General features: G+C 45.3%; 1 protein-coding gene across 1 annotated transcript; it reads right to left on the bottom strand.

Annotated features, from left to right (window-relative positions):
* Nucleotides 1–9,230: 9,230 nt before the first annotated feature.
* LOC8053283 (chymotrypsin-elastase inhibitor ixodidin) lies at nucleotides 9,231–13,367 on the bottom strand. The gene is made up of 2 exons (XM_002433283.4): nucleotides 13,135–13,367; nucleotides 9,231–10,122 (listed from the first exon to the last, which is right to left on the bottom strand). The coding sequence occupies exons 1-2, from the start codon at nucleotides 13,211–13,213 to the stop codon at nucleotides 9,902–9,904; spliced, it is 300 nt and encodes a 99-aa protein (XP_002433328.1). The 5' UTR covers nucleotides 13,214–13,367; the 3' UTR covers nucleotides 9,231–9,901.
* Between the last annotated feature and the right edge of the window lie 228 nt (nucleotides 13,368–13,595).

A 13,595-nucleotide genomic window follows, 5' to 3' on the forward strand; every position in this document is an offset into this window, starting at 1 on the left:
TGACCAGATTGCTTAGACCAACTGAGCCACCCAGCCCTTTATTCTGATCATAGTGTACATAGCGATTTACTTCGAACACTATTGAAACTGGAAGCTGCCAACATAGAAAAGAAAGGGACAGTAACGCAGAAAAAAACGTCTAAGACTCCGCTGTTGTCTAAGGTAAGGATTGTGTCGAGGCCTTGCCTGAGCCCTGGCCCTAGTTTATAAACTATCATGCCACAGCTTTAACGTGACCATGACCATATATATTAACAACACATGTCTTTTATATGAGCTTTTAAAACACCAACAGGCATTGGTGGGTCGCAAATTGATGTCCACGCGCTCTAGACAAGGTTTACGCTGATCTGATTTTATGGGCTGTATCGTTTTTCAGTATAACTCTGGCATTCTGAGAGCACTTGTCACAGTCGATAAATGCTGACGTTTTCAGCTGTTTTAGAGCCCGTTTCATCAAGATATGTCATCCCACACATCTTGCATCTGGTCGCTGACTAATCACAAAGGGAACAAAAAACAAAAACGGTGAGAGATCCGCTTGATATCGGAAAGGTGTAAGAAGGGATATGTAGTCTCACAGTACCGTTGTATCCGATGACGGCCGCGGCAGCAAAAAGCGGCAATCCGAGCAGGACCAGTAGGACATTCATGTCGCGACTGGTTGGTACGCTGACTTTGCAGGTCCAGAGAAGAAAGGACCTAAACCACTCTCGTCGTCCTTCGGAACTGAAGGTCGTTTTTACGGGATCCGAACAGCCACCGCCGACGCCTGCCGCCTTTTCGAGATAAAAGCGTCGCCGCTAGTCCCGGACGCGAAGACGAACGTCTTTTTGTAAACGGATATGCTTGTCTGATGAGCACGAGGGAAGGGGGGGGGGGGGGGGGGGGGGGCGGCGGCCGTGGCGGCGCTTCGACTAGACCAGATAAACAAAACTCGCACACATATATATATCAGGAGGCGCAGAAACAACATAAAAAGGCGGGAGGATTAGACATTTTGGTGATAAGGTCGGTGTGCGGGCACGGTCCCTCGCGGCCGGTTTGAGGCCGTCCGCCTGTTGGCAGGCGTCGGGAAGGGGGAATGCGGACAAGTACGGTCGGGGACAAAAGAAACGAGAATGGGCGACAACCATTCATCTGTCTCGCTGGCGCCACTCCGCGGCGATAAGTGAAATTTATGTGGGGCTTGTAGTAGGGTGTTCCTTCTTTTGATTTCGCTATAAATATATGTGTAGATACCTACACGCCCGCGACGTGCACTCACATACAAACTTTACGGTGTCGTCGCGATGTGGCGCCGTCCGCGTGTTGTCGTAGGGGTCTAGGTGGTTGTATCGCGGACTAGCGTTGGCGATTTTAGGATAGGGCGCAGGTTTTCATTTGTGTTGTGGGGTGGCGACGTCTTGGCGGGCGGTCCTCCGACCGAGAGGTCATGAGAGACGGAATTTGAATTCCGCGATTGCCGGCGCTCCCCTGGAGATGTGGACGGTGTTTGTTGTGCATGGCGTTCTTGGAGCCGGTTCTCGCCAGGCCATCAGCAGACAAATACTGTTCCGGGATGATTTCAAACACACGCTGTTATAGTAAACATTCCTGCTGATGACGGTCGCCAAAACGCGAAAGCATGCATTACTGGTGAAGATTTCTCAGCTAACCCAGAAACTCATTTGTAATATGTCGCTTAAAAAAAAAAAAAATCGGTATTTTTTGGGATAGTAGGTGTACGAGGTGCAATCAAGAAGTTTCGAGACTGATTTTGTAGCGTAGAAAAGCACTGTGAAGCAGTCGGAAGGCAAGGACCTCGTGTCCCATTATATTAAGGGGTCGTCGTTATGTGAGAATTTGGAGCGGCGCTACTCGAAGTTTTGTGACCACGCGCACGAGGCCACTCGCGATTCTAGCATATACTTTCAAACCAGAGCAAGAGCGAACATCAATTCTGCGTCAAACGGGATAAATCTAAAGCAGAAACCTTTGAAATGATTCAGCAGGCTTAGGTCAACAAGTAGTGAAATGTGCGAAGTGTTTTGGGTGGCCCTCGCGCTTCAAGAGTGGCAGAAAATTACCATAAGAAAAAGAGAGGTCGAAGAAGATCGTCCTACCTCTCTTCGATTCCAGCAATGTCCTGCCATTCTCAAAACACCTCGTCCAGTTCAGTGATTTTTGACATAACCCTACTGAATAACTGCGAAGGTCTTTGTTTTAGATTTGCCGAGTTTGACGCAGAATTGATCTTTGCTGTCGCTCTGGTTAGCGGGTTATGGTAAATTTTATTTATTGATTTATATATACTGCAGCCACGTTGGGGCTATTACAGGGTGGGGATTATAAGAAATGTGCGATCGTACAAAGATTAAAAAAAGGCACGAGACATAAAACAACATAAACATCGACATCAACCGCTGTCAACGGTACAGAAAAATTCATCAGGGGATGGTGATCGAATACTTCTAGGTAATGAGTTCCAAATTTCAATCGCTCGGGTAAAGAAGCTGTATTTGAACATATTGGTACGCGCAAAAAAGGGTGAAATATTCAGATCGGAGTGGTTCCTTGTAGGTGTCGCATTGGAAAAGTTTGGATATGAGCTGAATGAGCTGAAACGAGATGGGTAAATTATAAAGTATAGGTACTTCATAGATTCGATGAGACGACGCACAGAAAGGGGACTCAGGCCTAATGTGGTAAGGTTAGAGGTTGGTGAGAATTCCCCGTCATAGCGGTTAAAAATAAAACATACCCTAGTTCTTTCTTCTGGATTGAGTAAAGTTTGTTTATATTTGATTGTTTATAGGGATTCCAAACGATTGAACCGTACTCGAAGATAGTGCGGATTAGTGTTTTATTTGTCAGAAGTTTAGTATCTCACGGGGCAGCACGTAAAGTACTCTACAGGAAACCGAGTTTTTCTAGTGCGTTGCTACGTGTTAAGTCAATGTGTTTAGACAAAGATATATCGTGCGTGAGGAGAAGTCCGAAGTACTTGCATTCATACGCTGTTTGAAGGGAATAACCGTTAAATGAATAAGTTAAAAAGGAAGGGGTGAACTCTTAAAAAAACAAAAGGACAGGAGGACGGTTTTAGTGAAATTTATATTCATTCGCCAGGTGTCACACTACGTACAAAATCTTTAAAAAAAAATTGTTAGGAAATGTACGATTATCAGGAGAGTTAATCGTGTTATACAGAATGCAGTCGTAAGCATAGAGACGTATTTTTGCGAGGATGTTACGATGCAAATGATTAATGTATAGCAAATAGAGGAGAGGATCAAGAGCTGAACCTTGCGGGACAGCTAATGACACATCGTTGATAGAAGACCTGGACGAACTTAAACATATTGTTTTTGATAAAAAAATGAAAGACGTTTACAAATCTCTCTAATGCGAAATTAGGGCGTAGCTCTTTAGGAGGAGGAGGGGAGGGTGTGCCCCTCCTCTTGCTCCGTAAACTCTCCTCCTCCATTCTTCCGCCCCTCCTCCTCTCCCCCCCTTCTCCATCCCCATCCTCTCCACTCCTCCAATTCATTTTCCCCGCTAAATCTAGCGGGGAAAATGACGTCACATGACTTGGTGTCTCGTCACCTATGAACAAATTCAGTTTGTACGCTAGATTTAGCGGGAAGATTGGCGTCACGTGACTTCAACACCATTGAACTGGTGTTGAGGTCACTTGACGTTAATTAACTGAATTTGTCCGCTAAATCTACTGGAGGAACTGAATTTCCCCCCAAATTTAGCGGGGAGTTGTGGTGGTGTTGAGGTCACGTGACGTCAATTTTCCCGCTAAATGTAGCGCGGTTGTGCCAACGCCGACGCCGCGAAAAACGGAAACGGGCGTATAAGAGATGCGCTCTAAAAGGAAATTAGCTATCCAATTAACACGGGAATGGTTGTTTAGTATGAAATTGAGCTTGATGAAAAGTTTAGAAGGAGGAATCGTGTCGAAGGCCTTGGATGAGTCTATGAATATCGCGTCCACTTGGTTACCAATGTCGACGGATTGAGTGATATCGTGAATGAATTCTGTTAGTTGTGAAATGGTACCGTCCTTTCGACGAAAACCATGCTGTGAATCACATAATATATGTTGTTAGTTTCTAGATATTCCATGATATGTCTCTAGATATTATGCTCTAATCATTTGAACTGTTCGAAAATTTGGTCTGTAGTTGGACAGCGAGTGAGCGTTTCGAGATTTAGAAGAAAAAATGGAAGCACTTTTGGAAGTTTCCATGACGAAGCCACCGTGGTGATTGACAGCGATTCCCGAAAATATTTTGTAAGGTAACGAATGATCCAAAGAAAATGTTGAACTAGAAATACGTTAGGGATGTCGTCAAACCAGATCTTTTTTTTTTCATCGGATTGTAGAACCAGGTTTAGCACACCACGATCATATATGACTAAACACTCGGTTGGTGAATTTAAATTCTTAGTGGAGGAAAAGTTACGAAATTATCGACAGTAAACACTGAATGTAAGTATATATTGAACGCATTGGCAACGATTAATGGGTCGCTATCGGCTTCGTCCGTAATGGCCATTGTGCACGTGCCCGTTGTCACAAGAGCTCGTCTAGCGCAGCTCCAAACGTTCACAGAACGACGCTCCTGGGCTTAATGGAAAACGAAGGTCACTGCTTGTGACTGCTGCGAGCGCATTACCATGCCGCCTTTCCTTTTTACGCTACAAAATCAGTATGGGGCTTTTTGATCGCACCTGGTAGACCCGGCAAGAACTACAATACAAGTTGCGCGCTTCTGAATAAAAAAACTTCGTCCATCTTGTTGCTTAGAATTATCGTTGCTAGTTTTATCGAAAATCGCAGGAAATGCATTTTCGCCCTCTATAAATGCTAAAACAGGCCTAGAGAATGCCAGAGAGCACAATCCAAGTAAAGGGGGCAACCCGGCACTTCTCAATTACCAGAACAGTCTTCTTCCTGCTCGTTCGGGTGAAGTTTAGTCAGCCATATGGTTTATGTTCGCGACACCGTTTGTAACGTCAAGAAAGAAGCAAAGCGGGGAGCCTTGCACAGAACTCTTCGCCCCCGGGGTGTTTCCTTGAGCGTTAGATTCGGATTGACGTCACTAACGTCGCTCGTTGGGTTTCTCACGAGATTTCGCCACGGGGAAGGTTTCAAGTCGGCGACTACAGACCGCGACAGAGTGCAGCTTTTCTCTGAAGATAAGTGGTCAGCGAGATCTCAGTAGAAATTGTGTCGCTGTTTTTGTGTCGCTGTCTTTGCGCTAACGCTGTTAGCGCAAAGACGACATCAGCAGTATTGTTATAGAAATTATTTTAAGAGGTTATTATAAGGTACCAAATTGTACCGCTTTGGCTAGTGTTCGAAGTAGGCACTTTCCACCGCTATGATAGTTTTGAGAACAGCCCCTATAGATTTCAGGAGAAAAAGAAAAAGAACCTGAAATCGCTTGTTTGTGCTAAGAGTGACGTGCAGTGTACGCTCAGTTCTGAACGTGCTACAGAAAGAAAGCAAGGAAACAATTACAATTACTTCATATAAAAGAAAAAACGGTTTGTCGCTGCTTGGTTTAAACTTAGTCCAAGCGTAATCAGTGTTGTAGGCGTTACGGAAAAAGAAGTAACGAAAAAACCGTACTCGTTACTTGTAAATATCAGGAACGCGTTTCCGTTTTACGTTGCATCAAAATAAAAGGAACGCGTTATCGTTGCCTTTACTGATAAAAAGTGGAGTTACTTTTGCGTTACTCTTTTAACTATGAAACAACACGTTTCACTGTTTTGACGTTACAGGTACGCATAAGCGCCATATTTCAAGAAACTTTATGTCCATGCTGAAACGGAACATATATTTACATTTTTTTACGGTTTTATTTAAATACTTACGAGGAAAAACAACCGTTGTAAAAACGAAAAAAGGAAAACAAGCACAAAAATTATATGACTTGGCGCCTATAATACATAAAAAAATGAAGTGTAATTTTATTAAGCCTTAAGAGTAATACGTAACGAGTAACGTAACTACCTCACCCGCTACTCGAAATAAGTAACGCAAGTGCGTTACCCGTTCCTGTTTTTAAAATGTAAGGAGTCCCATTAGGAGTTACCGGAAAAAGTAACGCGTTACCGGTTACGCCGTTACTTGTAACGCGTTACCGCCGACACTGAGCGTAACCGATGCTACGATTCCATGGATCCAGTCAAGCAGCGCCAAACGTCGGATATAACAGTCGTGCTTGTCGTCCTTCGGCTCTTGCTATGTAGAGAGCAAGTCGTCTGCTTCTTGCGCCGGAGCAACATTACTAGATTACCTCAGTTGTGGAACTCCCACGAAAGAGGGTACCCCCCCCCCCCCCCCCCCTCACTCACTTCAGTCCGCCACCTGTCGTTTGAAGCGCCATCTAGACTACCGTTTCAAAATTGAGTGTTCCATAGAGTACGGTTGGGACGCCATCTAGACGCCGTGATCCGAAATTTAAGTATTCAGTAGAATACAGTATTGTTACCATAGCAGCCGTCGGTAGCGTCGAACGACGGGAGGCGAGTCGTGGTAAGATGGGGGTACTGCTGGTGCAAGCAGCGTCTATGAGCTGTTCCGTAACTGAGCTAATCGAATAACGTTGCGCAAGAGTTGCGGTGACGTCAGAAGCACGCCGAGCTCTGATCGGCTCTGATTGAAAAACAGTGGGTAGACCTCAAAGCAGACTGCTTTGAGGTCTACCCACTCTCGTTCATTCAGAACCAAACACAGCTTGGCGTTCTGAGGTCACCACAACCCCTGCAGAAGAAGCAGACGATCTAGCGCTTCGCATAGCCGGCTAAACCAGCCACGCGTAGTGAGCGCGGCGTGATTTCGCGCTTAGTACTTTGGGTGAATGATTTAACCAGTGACAGCAATTAAGTATAATACAGTTACTCGTTTGGGCGCTCAAGCTCTAAAGAAAAGTGATAAATAATTTAAACGAAACTACTTGCAAACGCTGTTGAGCACTGCTAACGCAACTGCTCGCAAAGCTTACCTTACACAAGAACCCACTTGCGAAGGGGGAGATTTCGCCGAGAAAGGAGCGTGTTTGCTCACGTAGCAATGGGGAAATGAACCGCACATAGTTTAAATGTTGGGTTCTTAGGACATGTACTTGGAGCGAGCAGATTAAGTTTTTGCCGTCAAGAAGACGAATTCACAGGTCTCTACTGCCGCCTCAAGGTACATTTATCTTTTTAAAGACATTAAACCAGGCGGTCGTCTTCAGTAGCAAAGTAATCCAGCCTAATCTCCTCAGAGAATAGGCCGAAAATGCGCAGGATTATGATCCTCTATATGTCAGGGAGCTCCCTAGAAAAGCTGCTTCAATTACACTCAAGGCTGTTGAACCATCAGAATAACAACGTTGAGAAGCACCATAAGTACATTGTGTTTAACGTACTAGTTCATGTTGGTTAAGAAAACTTGTACTTTACTTGAAGTACAGTGCTCAACGAAACCAAATGGGCCAGCGGAGCGCGTGGCGTCGCTTGAGTAACTACGTACGTTCAGCTTTAGGATCATATAGAGTCATTCTAGCGTAGAAGGCTAGCATAAACAGTTACGGTATTCGGCTCTAAAGTAATCATATGGCTCCGCCATTTAGTTACTCTAGGAATGTCTGGTGTAACCCTGTATTCGAGAGGTCACACGCTCTGCTGGCCCATTTCGTTTCGTTGAGCACTGTACGATCTCCGAGTATGTGCAGTCTCCTAAATATGAAAGACCCACTAGGAGTGCGTGGCCAAGACGGCAGTGGGCGAGGGCGCTCCGGGCTCTTCATGCGATTTCTTTCTGCCTCGAGGCGAGGACACTCACTCAATGCTCAACCGGGGTTGAACACGCTTAACAGCTCTTAGTTTCATTTTAGCGGGAGAGTACTCTTCATCGGACCCAGAGATATAGTCACGTAGGCTGGACGCTTGTCATCGCTGTTTTTTTTTCAGTTGTTTCTGCTGTAAAATGTTGGAACAGGCACTGCAAAATAAATAAGTTGTACTTGAGTCCTATACTTAAAAGATAAAATTCGTTGAAGAACGCATTCATTGGTTAGAAAGATGGCAGGGGTCTGAAACTTTAACAGAGTCAGAATGAGATAGCTGTGGCATGACGCTGACAAAGTGCTCTACGGCGCAACAGAAATTGACAAGCGCGTGTCGCGCTTTAGCCAAGCCCCGAGTGAGTCCTCCCCTCGGAGTAGAATGGAATCGCCGGGAGCGCGCACAGTGCCCCCGCCAGCCGCCGTCTCGGCTACGCGCTCCCAGTCGGTCTTTCATTATGCAGGAGACCGTACTTGTACTTTATTTAAATTATTTTTTCGTGTACTTTCGGAGAAAAGTACAACTCCCGACTTCAAAATACATTCTGCAAATTCGCTCGTGTTAAACTTGATTCGAAAAATTATCCTTTGTCATCTCTAAAGAAATGCTGCGATAAAAAATTCTACTCTCACCAGGCTTTCCCGTAGCTTTTTAAACTCTTGCTACTTCTCGCTCTGACAGCGCCTGCGAGGAGGTTAAAAATATCAGGAGAGGACAATTAATCACAATGTGACACCTGAGACTGTGGTGCGGAAATATTAGGAATCATTCAAGTCGAAGAAAAATGATAGAAGAGAACGTCTTCACGTTTTGAGACGTTCTCCTTTGTCGCCTTTTCCTTCGTGTTGAAAGTTCCTTAACTCTTCCGCACCACAATCTCAAGTGTCACATTGTGAGTAATTATCACCAGCTCGCCCACACACTGCCTTTTCGTTAGGGAGAGGACAGTATTCTACGAAAGGATTGCTTGCAGAGGCTATCGGGCTGACGTCATGTTCTTTCCAAATATTAACCCCCTTGGGTGCAACAAGCCAGTGCAAGCGGCGCCAAATTCACTAGTCAGAGGGACTTCTGAATGTGGCGCCATTTCCGGACAATAACTACTTTGTGGCCACTTGACTTAATCCAATATTCGCCATCATTTCTGAAATTAAGTGATGCACTCCTGGTATACCTCTGGGGCAATGCGTACCAGTATATAAGCGAATGACAGGGCATCATGAAAGACTGTTAAAAAGTACTTGTACTTTACATTAAAAATATATTGCCCCAGTGTATTTACAACTACACTTGACCAACATCACCTCTTTTTTACTTTTTACTTCACTTAAAGTACTATTTAGATGTAGTTTAAACAACATTGCGAAAGATACTACATTAATTAAGGCTGTCAATCTCTCCAAAACCATAATTTATTGTCTCTTCCTCTACACTTGCTGTTCTGCAGAATTGAAGCATATGTTACAGTGAAAAGTGCATGTGGTGAAACTGAATACAGAGAAAGCACTATTCCCGCAGTACTTCATTTAAAGTAGAATATTTATTGCACTTTCTTGTATTAGGCGTAACATTCGTTTGAATTTGGATTGTGCATTCTTCTTGATTGCATTATCTAAACCTTCCCCGTGACAAATATAACGAACACGTTTCATTGTATGACGCTGCAGAGAATGTCGGATGTATAAGGGCATATAAGGTGGGAGTTGACAAAATCCCAAGGTATAGCATTCTCTGCAAGCGAAACTAAACCACTTTACGCGCTTTTTAATTATGTTTACGTTTTTAGGTTGTCTCAAACAAACATTAACAGTGGATAAAATCTTAAATTTTATTATTGAATCACAAAATGATGTATCAGCATGCGTATCCAAGGTAACCACCACGAAAAGACGCCTTAACTAAACCGTGCACAATTATCAGCAAGGACAATAGCTATATAGATGCAAGTGTCCTTCTCGATCCTTCAGCGGTTCGTATGGATTCCCTTTGGCGCAATCCGTACCACATTTTAAAACCAGGAAGAACGAGTCACTTCAACCGAATCTCAGCTCTTCGGCCGTCACGGTTACGAGCAGTTCTCCAAGGAGACGCATTTCTTCTCGGTGTTGCGATACATCCCGTCCTTGCAGAAGCAGCCAAAGACGCAATCCCTGGAGCACTCGTCGGTTGGTTCTGGACTCGCGCAAGTCAGCTCGGCGCAACTGCTGCTCTCGCACTCCTTGAAGACTTCGCCTTGTCCGCACGGAAGAATGGCATTTTCTCCGTCGTTGTCCGAGCCCCCGGAGCCTGGAGGAGTCAAGGATCCTCACAATGACGAAGGTTGGCGACAACTCGCATTTTTGAAGCGATTGTAGGGAGCGCGCTCTCATTGAACCAATCAGCCACCGGCTACACGGCGCAAACCGCCGCGCTATAAGCACCCTGCGTCCGCTAGGAGCCACTACCGATCGCCCAGCGAACAGCGCCGCGCGCGGACACTTTTGCGTAGGAGGAGTGGTAGAACTCCGCCATCGCTCCCGCTGCTCCCGCGCTTCCGCCAATGTGGTCGCCCAAGCAGGCATGTGGACCTTGCAACACCCGCCGATGTACCGCTGCAATCGAGCGGCGACTGCCGAGGTCGCTTTCGAAGAGTACGCGCGACGCCGCCGCGAGAGGCGCGCTTATAGGCACTGAGTTAGATCTGCAGGGTGCCCAGTAAAAATCATCAGCTGTACGCATACCTCTGTCGATCCAACCAATGCAGACTGAACTCGATTTCTGTGCGCTGCCAGAACCGTGTATAAAGAGAGTTTTGTCAATGGGAGGTGTGGGCAGAGCCAGGGCGTGCACCACGCGTAGGAAGAGGACTTGACATGCTCTCTTGGCCGACCAGAAGCCTAAAATAATCCTTTAGCGGTGGTAGGGAGAAATAATTTTAAGTATATGTATATGGTTTTTATAAGCGCGTAAGAGTCAAATGTAGTTGCTCTTCCCGCTTGAAAAAAGGGTGCACGTGATGTCTCGATTATTATTATGCAGAAAGATGTCAGAAACGAATGTGCCGCTCGAAGTCTGTTTTGCTCGGACAGTTCGTGACCGCTCGGACGGCTGAGTCCCGGCCCTCAGCGCCTGTCGTACGGATTATGTCGATCGTTCCGCTAGTTGCGCTCTTCCACCATGATCTTGAATGACCGTGATTGAAACATCACGTGCACCATATTTTCAGTCACCGAGAGCTATTCCGACGTACTTATGAATCCAGTTTCTCGCGACCACCGCCAGGGTATTATTTCCGGCTCCTGGTTGACCCCATTGGAATTTGTGGAGACGCCCTGGAACACGCACAGCCTGCTTTCGGCCAATGGCGGCTCCTCTCTGTCTCCTATACTTCTCAATGAATGGCCAAACTCTCTACATATACGGCTATGCGCGCTGCCGTCTTTGTCTAGAAGGCTGTGGAACACGCTTTGAGCATGCGCAATAGCCCTCTCCTGCGGATTATTATCAGACGCCGCACCGACGGTCCAGTGACTCGGCATTTTTTGCATTAGTGATTAGGGCTGGAAATATTTATAGGGCCCACTCCTACGCCCTAAAATATTCCAAAATTTTTCCCATCTGAAAAAAAAAGTACCCCCTCCCCGTTAAAAAAAAGAAAAAAAAAAGCTTTTGCGGGCACCTTTTTAATACACATAAAAGCAGGCCATCTAATTTCATGCTGAGTACGTGGCGAACCAGGTAATGTAAATTGGAATCGATTATTTACTGGAATAATTTTCTAATCATTTAAGTGCATTTAATAGGAAGGAATTACAAGAGTAATCTCACTACTTTTGGAAGTATTGAAGTTACTTGTAACTGGTACTATTTATTCCTCCACTTTTTAATCGCACCCTTTGTCTGAACAAGTTCCCTACTACTGAATCCTGAAACCAAGTCTCCGGCAGGATGATGGTGTACAAAAATTGGTGGATTCAGATGAGTAGTGGATGGTTCGGTGATTCTAATCTAACTATCGACAATACCAAAACCGTTTTCAAACCTCTAAATAAAAAAAAAATAAAAAAAAAGATGTTCTCTTGAAAATTTGAAGTATTTGGAAAAGTGACGCATACTTTTTCAAGTAACGGTCGATGACTTTTCTTCTCAGGTAATCGAGTAATCTGATTCGATACTTTTAACCAAAAGTAATTTTAATTGTAATCGAGTACTCTTTTTTTCGAGTATCGTATACAAGTCTGCGTGTCTGCAAACCTGGTCGCTGAAAGCGAACGCCTGAAACGCTTTCCCTGTGAAGATTGCGTTTTTGAGAGAAACCGTCTTCTGAGCTTCGTCAGTCGCTGAACAGGATTTTTGTGCGATTCATCGATTTCCTTTTGGCATTGGTACAGAGAATTAGCCTCGCCGCCATTTTTTTTCCAGTAGGTTGTGTCTTGCAAAACAGGGCTATTATAAAGAAGGATCAGATTTCGGATTTTAACTTCAAAGAAACTTAAAATGAGAGAAGCACATTCCTTACATCACTGGAGAGAGGAAGTTCCAACGTGTCTTAAAGCCCGCCCACTCAAGCCTGCTAGTCTGCAAGATATGAAATATCTAGTTGTCGAAGCTGTGAATTCAATAACCAAGGTCCAGTTGATTCGTGTTTGCCAAGAAATGGAGTGCCGTCCCAACACTCGAGGCTCATGTTGGGTGCAGAGATCTCAAAGGACCTAATGATTTCGAACTTCAAACCTTCCTCTTGCAAGTGATGTGCAGCATATGTTTCTGCACTTTTTATTTTGAATGAAATGGAAATGCAATATCTGCTCCTTCTTCTTAAGCGGCTCCGCATAAGAACTACGAGAAACACTCGACCCCGATTCCACAAAGATAAACGGCGCCAGTGTGCCACCCAGTACGAACACACCGTTCTAGTTCTTCTGACGTCGCGAAAAAGAAGGGCGTCCGTCGAGAATGCCCTATCTTCGTAATTAATGCCACCCCCCTCCCCCAAAAAAAAAGAAAAAAAGAAAAAAAAAAAAGAACATTTTGTTTAAATATTGATGCAAAAGAGGCGCATTGAGCATTGAGAGGAGCGGCGTTCTTTTCTGCGACAGTTCTGGCATTGCAACAGAGTGTAGAGTAACCGACAACTTAGCAAACGCAGGGTGCGGAATATTACGATCACGTCTCTTGCTTGCTGATTGGTTGTGCGGCATTCTGATCAGCTGATGCCGCAACCTGATTGGCTATGCACGGAGCGGTAATACCATGCTCGGAATTCACCACACCCTGAGTTTCTCAAGACGTAAGTGACTATAGCAGAAAGCACTGTACCTCCACTGGCCGCAGCGTATCCAGTAGCCAGCATCATCAGATATGCGAGCAGGAGACCTCTTGAAATCTGCGCATCCATGGTTAGTCCCGCGGATTGCCTCGCCCTTGTACGGAGAAAGTGTTTTAGGCTGTGGCAATTCGAAGCTCCCCTTTGCGCTGGCGGGGCAACTGGGCTCGTTTAGCGATAGCTGCGCGCTCCTTGCGTGCGTATCGCTCGTTCTGAACGGATACACAAGCCTCATTTATAAATCAAGGTCGGACCGAGCGCTGCGAATTGCGTAAGATAAGCCAAAGCGGAAAGGAAGGATGTAGAGGCGCGAATCGAGACGCGAGAGAAGAGGACGTGTGACGTAGAGAGGGGCATACATTTAAGATCTCTCTATCCGACCCTTTTGCTGTGTCCTGACGCGCGGTATTTCAATCGGTTCGTTCCTCTGCGTTTCTTAGGAAGGGTGACGATC

The sequence above is a fragment of the Ixodes scapularis genome, unplaced genomic scaffold (genome assembly GCF_016920785.2).
Source record: "Ixodes scapularis isolate PalLabHiFi unplaced genomic scaffold, ASM1692078v2 PGA_scaffold6__148_contigs__length_123643588, whole genome shotgun sequence".
NCBI lineage: Eukaryota > Metazoa > Arthropoda > Arachnida > Ixodida > Ixodidae > Ixodes > Ixodes scapularis.